This window comes from Triticum aestivum, chromosome 2A (assembly GCF_018294505.1).
Source record: "Triticum aestivum cultivar Chinese Spring chromosome 2A, IWGSC CS RefSeq v2.1, whole genome shotgun sequence".
Taxonomy (NCBI): Eukaryota; Viridiplantae; Streptophyta; class Magnoliopsida; order Poales; family Poaceae; genus Triticum; species Triticum aestivum.
The window spans coordinates 763,136,577-763,143,556 of record NC_057797.1 but is presented as its reverse complement, the minus strand read 5'-3'; the positions used below and the strand labels follow the sequence as shown (position 1 = coordinate 763,143,556).

Sequence of the window (6,980 nt, the reverse complement as noted above, 5' to 3'; positions counted from 1 at the left end):
GGTTCGATCTCGATCTGCATATGTCGTGCTTTACACTCGTATGCATAGGACAAGATCTCCGCGTGGTACTCGTCAACTAACCTCCCCACCTTCATCATCATCTACTATCATGACGGTCGTTTGTATTGAGTTATGAGCAACTTGGTTGCACTAAGTTATGAAATACTCCCACCGTTCGTAAACATATAAGTTTTTTTAGAGATTTCACTCATTTTACTCCGTATGTAGTAACATACATCCGTATTGTAATTCATATTGAAATCTCTAAAAAGACTTTTATTTAGAAATGGAGGGAGTACTGGGTTATCTATACTGTCATACTCATATGTATTACTCCCTCCAATCCAAAATAAGTATCACAGTTTTGAAATTGGTTTAGTTCAAAACTGCGACAATTATTATGAATGGGGGTAGTACGTGTCTAGATGACCTATAAATCCGTAAAGTGCTAAAATCTTATATGTTCCTTGTTATCTCATAATCACAAATTTACATTAATTTAAGATTATTAAAGTCATATCCTTTATCTTTTATATTTTCCTAGTTTTAGGCAAATCAAAAGTACTACAATATGCATGTATTTGTTATAAGTTGGTTCAAAAGTACTATAATATGCTACTATAATCTTACATGTATGAGCCATAAGACATATACCTTCAAAAAAATATGCCTAGTACTTTTGATTGTATTGTTTGATATATAGGCAGATGCTTACCACATAAAATTCAATTTAGTAAACAACTATTTTCTTGTTTGCTAAGGATCCTATTCAATCGTTTTTGGAATATAAATCAACATAGAGACGCTATGATGTGGTACCGACATATGCTGGCCTTTAACCTCATCATGTTGTTCAAGTCTAGTTTCGATTAATTAGATGGATAATGAGAAGAAAATTGATATGGTAATTGTTAGAACATCTGATGCATAAATCGGCTAATATAATTCAAAAACCAAACTTCACAACATATACTGTAATTAAATTTTGGATTTTGTTGGAGAAAATAAACTTTGATTTTCCGAAATGATCTTATTCATTTCAACTTTTTAATCGCATGTACATTATTTTAGGAAAAAGAAAGTATAACCCGCGTCACTCACAATCAGCAATCAACAAGGCGCAAGCCAAAAATATCAATGCAGCAAAAACAACTGTACAAAAAGATCAAGAGGGAGAAAAGAGGCAAGAGCCTCACCCCCAAAAAAGGAAACCTTGCTCAATTTTTCCATTAGCCAGCTGCTAGCACATCCAAGGCAAGCCCCTGCCACCCAAGGCCTTGTTGCCCTTGGCCGCAGCAACCCGGGGCGACAACCTCGCCTTCCCTCTCATTTCTTTGCACACCATCTCCAGCTCCGCCACCCGGCCCTGCATCAGTCGTAGGTTTAGCCTCAATGTCTCCTTCTCCTTCTCGTCGTCGTCCGGCACAACCCTCTTCGGTGTAGGCGACGACAAGGGGCTCTGAAGCGAATTGGGTGGCCGCTGCAAGGACAATGCTTGCACGGCGATCCTCGGTGGGATCCGCCGGTTCCTCGCCAGGTCCTTGCACGCCTCGAGGGTCAACTTCTCGTAGTTGAGGCACCGGCACAACGTCGCGCGCTCCTCGACGGTCAGCTCCGCGTGAGACTGCGTACATTCACAAAGATACAAACATTACACTCTCTCTCCGTAACAAGATATACAATGATGCAGTTGTTTTAGATGCATCTTCCGTTGTTTTCTTTGTCATCTTAGTATGTCATTTGAAAATTGGAAAATTGCAGTCATAAAATGTTTCTAGGTCCTCTTATCTTATTTCAGAATTTACAGTCGGTACATTACATACGCTACGTCAAATTCGGTAACTAAGAGCTTATACAAAACTTATCGGCGTTTGATGAACAGAGCTTTATAGGTTCCGTACCGGTGGCTAGCTAGTGCACGGAATGCCGTGGGCGAGAGGGAAACTAAAGCAGAAAGAGCAGACAAAAAGGGGAGGAAGGTGGTTAACTAAAGGAAGAAGACATAGGAAGCACACCAAAAGCAATCTGGCAGAAGGTATGTATACTCGAGCAAACAAAGGCTAACAGTACTACCTACTATCACCAGTAATAACACAAAGGCGAAATCTCAGTTCTCAAATGATTGGAGCTCAGTAAAAGAACTTGACTTCAAGCAGAGGAAAATGCTGGCAAACACGTGTTGTAAGTTGGTGAAAGCATAGCCAAAGTTCAGAGTTGTTGCGAGTGCTGGTTCAGAGTCTTGAGACAGAGATAAAATTTTCGGCATGTCGAATGGATTGACGATGCACAAGAGGATAAGGCATGATGGATAATAAAGCGGACATGGGTAGTTAGTGTTGGGCTACTGACAAGGTTTCGAGATCTGAACTGATGGGCCAAAAAGGGCTAAAGCCATCGCAGCGCAAAGAAATTTGCTTCCATACTCCATGACACAAAAGCGCTACACACTCCACCTCTCCATCACTATCATCCCACGGTGAGGTGATCCTAGTGCTGCTACCAAACTCTACTCGATTGCTTTGCAGAAGACCCCGAGTAGCTAATACCATCGACTTGGACGTAAGATAAGATAATCTTAGTTAACTTGGTTATATAGACAGACTAAACAGTGTTGTGTTCTCTTCATTTTCTGTAACAAATTGGACTAGAAAATGCTAGCAACTTAGTCACAAACAGCTCTCATAACCTGCACTAGTTTGCCTGAAATCATCTTGTGAATGTGCACAGTGCCAGGTGAAAATCTTGGTAACCTACAGTGCCTGCCCTCTCTGACCAGCACGGAGGAAAAATGCACTGTCATGGCAGAGAATACCGTACTACTAAAATGTTCATGATTGGCCTATCATTAGCTACACCCCAACTAAATCAAACCTCTTAACCTCCCGGTAATCATGCATGTCCTAAATCGTCATGACCTCGTATGATCCGAATTTATTTTCCTTGAAATCTGAATCGAATTTTCCTAAAATACAGCCCAACATTTGAGAATCGAAGAGACGGTTATTAATGTTACCTCGAGGTAGATGTCCAGCGCTCTGTACACGCCGTCGTAGCAGTCCCTGGCGGAGTCCGGCAGGCTCTCGGCGACGGCGAGGAACCGGGACACCCGCAGCCCCTGGTCCGGCGAGATCTCCGCCAGGTACTTGTCCACCAGCCTCCCCGCCTTCCTCATCCTCTGCGACGACGACGTCGAGCCGTCCTCCTCCACGGAGCTCACGAACACCCTCACGAGCCGCATGACCAGGCTCACGTCGTACACGCCACCGCCGTCGCCGGACACGAGGAGATCATCGAGGGCGGCCTGGTCCAGCATCCGCCCCACCAGCGTCTCCAGCCTGCGCCGGCACTCCCTGCCCAGCCCCGCCGCGGACACGGTCCGCAGCGCCGAGAAGAGGCCCCGGCACGAGAACGCCGCGCCGCCGCCGGCCAGCGCCACGCCGTGCACGGCCGTGTCGGCCAGGCCGGCAAGGGCGCTGCCGCCCGAGTCGTCGGACTTGTGGAGCGTGGCGGCGCGGCGGAGGTAGTGCAGCAGGAACCGCGTCAGCGTCAGGTTCCTGTTGTCGGCGCCGTAGCAGCCGAGCACCTTCATGGCCTTCTCGACGGTCGGCGGGGACAGCGACGCCACGTCGTCGAACCACCACTCCCTGCCGCCGCTCAGGCACGACGGCTTCACCGACTCCGGCGTCTTCGCCGCGGACGACGGGCGGCCGCCGACCGTGTCCTGCGAGGAGGACGAGCACGTCGACGACGTGGAGCAGTTGGACTTCGGCGTCTCGGCGCCCGCGTCGATCCTGGAGAACAGAGCGGAGAGCAGCTTCTCTTGGAGCCCCGCCCCCGAGGCGTCGGTGGTAAAGGACTCGCAGGACTTGACGGCGGCGAGCACATCGGGCCACGTCCAGTAGCAGAGCCCGTCGTCCACAAAGGCCTCCGCCTGAGCTAGCAGGTTGCCGGCGCGCACCTCCTCCGTCATCTCCAAGAACGCCGCGGCGCAGTGCATGAGCGGGACGTCGGCGGGGCGGAGCGGCGGGAGGCGGCCATCGCCGTAGCAGAAGCGCGCCACGAGCTCGAACCCCTCGCCGCCTCCCGGGAAGCCGGCGAGCTCGATGGACATCAACGCCTCCGCCCCTCCTCTGCCCGGCCTCGCCCTCGTCATCTTCCCCTTCTTCTCCCGCGCCGCCATCGCCCTCAGCCGCCCAGAGAAGGCGCACACGACGCTCTGTTATAACCAACCAAGCAGTCAACCAAACTGCAACAGTCAGAATTTCGCACAATCGAGAAACGAGACATGTTTTCTTGATCGATGCGACGCCGACGTATACCTGGTGGAGAAGGAGCGTGTGGCGGCCATTGACGCGCACCTTGAGGTCACAGGCGTCGTCCATGGTGCTCGACGTGGGAGACAGCAAACTACCAATGGAAGCAACGGACGTCGCACCCGGAGAAGCGAAGTGAAGTGGAGCGGTACAAGATATCTTGGGAGGCGAGGGCCGAGAAGATTTGCTTCCTCAGTTCAGCTACGAGTCACAGGCACACAGTGTGACATGTGCATGTGTCCCAGTGGAAGGGAAATCTACGGAGCGGCTCATGATTCCCAGCAAGAAAACAAACCGGCGTTTTGGCCTTGGTAGGCTCCGTGTCCTCTGAACTCTTTATAGTGCCGGTGTTGGCCGGGCTCATCAGAGAGAGATCAGAGATCAGAGTGGTGGTGATTGAGGTAGTAATTGATTGAGGGGATAAGAGGACATCCCCCCTTCTGAGCGCACTAGAGCAAGCATACAAAATGTCACCCCAGAGCAGAGCTTGCTCTGTTGTGAATGATGAGTGAATCCAATACAACAGTGGCACTGTGTGGGCTCAACTTTAGCACTGTGCAGGGAGATGCTTCACAGGTACTCTCTCCGTTCTGATTTACTTGACAAGTAATTTTCAGGATCTGCGTGGGCGGGCATCGGTCGACTGATGACTTTGCCACTGCAGCTTCACATCTGAACAACGCAGGCGTGCATGCATGCCACGGGATCGTCCTCGGCCCTCTTGCGCCGGTTCATAACTTTTCTACCACTAATCTGGCCAGACATGCTATGCATGTAACACTGTTTTCAAAAACTGAAAAGAAAACCTGCCTGGAGAAGCCTGTACTGCGGGAAAACTGAGCCTCTGTACATAACATGGCACCGCTCCGTGTTAGACTCGCCCGTGAGCGCGGTTTTGTCATGATCCAATCATCCAATGCAACTGCTCAGTCCCCATGCTCGTCCAAAACCCGAATTATGCCTGGTTTGTCACATCGGCGACTCAGATTATCCGTGATCTTGGAACTGTCTCATCTCCTCTCCATTAAAGAAATGAAGACTTATCAGCAGACACCGGATTACATTACACGATCGACTTTGTTAGCTAGCTAGCCGCATTTCATGACTAAACTACTCTATGTTGGAGCCCAGTGTGTGATTGATGGTGCCAAAAGGGGAGGGTGAGTTGGTGCACGCATGGCATGGACCATTGCAAGCACCTTTTTGGTGACATGCCAATGGATGGAGCCGATCCAAGAACCTTCCGATATGAGTGAGGAAGAAACAACAGCATCGGTCTATCTTGTTCAGTGCTAACTGCGCTGTTCGCCTGCTCCCTGTACCATGAAGTGGCACGAGAGCATCCAAGATTACCAATCCGAGGTTAATTAGCCAATAAGAAGACAATAGCTAACCAACCAAGGGACAAATCAAATGAACACCGTCATGTTAAGATCTCTAATGATGCGTGCATGCAGATGCCTCCAACCTCAACCGGCAAGAACAACAACATGCGGCTATAGCATTGCTGCTAGCTCGCTAGCTATTAATTGAATCCATTGACAAGGGACAGCATAACTATAATCCCCTCATGCCATCCGGCCGATAATTAAGAGCATCTCTACCCTGGTCCCCTATGTTTTATTATCTTTTGAGCATCTCTAGCCGATCCTTTAAAAAGCTTTAAATCCTACAGAATTTCATTTTGAGAAGTTAAACCATACATGGCTGAACCCTTATCTAGTTTAACTCCTCAAATTTATAAGTGGTGCGTTGGTTGGACCTCAAATATGAGCAGATGCAACCACTTTCTTGGAATAATTTTGTCCTCTCTCCCCTGCCCGCCCGCAACGATGTCGTAGTTGCCTCCGGCGTCCACACATAGCCTCGGCCATGCCACCTCCACCCTGTAGCCTCCATTGACCTCCTACCCACTTTAATTCACTTGCCCGCCGTTGACATCACCGGAATCGACCCATGTTACCTCCGCCGCCATCCATCACCTTCGAGTTTGGTTTGTTACAAAATAGAGACGACGGACAACCGGGATGCCGTACAGCACCCGCCGAGGAGCTACGCGGTGTCGGAGCTTGTATGGCGGCCGGTGAGCACGACTTGAGGAGAATCTTCCTCCAACGAAGTCAGGAGGCCGTCACGCAGCCCCGCCGATGACCCATAGCCTCGGCGTTGTGTCAACGCCGTCGACAAAGGCTCTTTCCTCCACCACCCGTGAAGTGTTCCCCGAATTGACTAGGTGTGTTTTTTTTTTTTGCTTTTTTCATTGTGTTTTCCTATTTTCAATCAAATTCAACCTGGAATATTGCATAGCGTAGATCAGGAGGTTGAGGGAGATGTTCTTCCATGGCTCTTCCTCGGAGGAGGAAGAAGATGATGACAATTTCGAAAAGGCCATTGCCGTGATCATTAACGAGGACTTTCGGCAACCGAGGCTAGGATCACAGTTCGACCACCTGTACCTTAATTGAGATAGAGCACACGGCCATGAGAAGCTACTGAAGGATTTTTTTTTTCACCCAGTGCAACCTATCCAGACAATTATTTTCGCCGACAATTTCGGATGTACCAAAGTTGTAGGGGAGCGTGTTATGCAACACGATTGCACCCAGGAACACTATGAAGATGGTGCGTAATGATGATCTCACAGATAGTGGAGTGGCGGAAGCAATA

The 6,980-nt window shown here is 49.2% G+C and overlaps 1 protein-coding gene across 1 annotated transcript; it reads right to left on the bottom strand.

The window, feature by feature from the left end:
• Positions 1–1,020: 1,020 nt before the first annotated feature.
• On the bottom strand, positions 1,021–4,623 carry LOC123191021 (BTB/POZ domain-containing protein At1g50280). Its single transcript, XM_044603775.1, has 3 exons — positions 4,320–4,623; positions 3,014–4,216; positions 1,021–1,624 (listed from the first exon to the last, which is right to left on the bottom strand). Exons 1-3 carry the CDS (start codon positions 4,380–4,382, stop codon positions 1,241–1,243), a joined length of 1,650 nt encoding a protein of 549 aa, XP_044459710.1. The 5' UTR covers positions 4,383–4,623; the 3' UTR covers positions 1,021–1,240.
• Between the last annotated feature and the right edge of the window lie 2,357 nt (positions 4,624–6,980).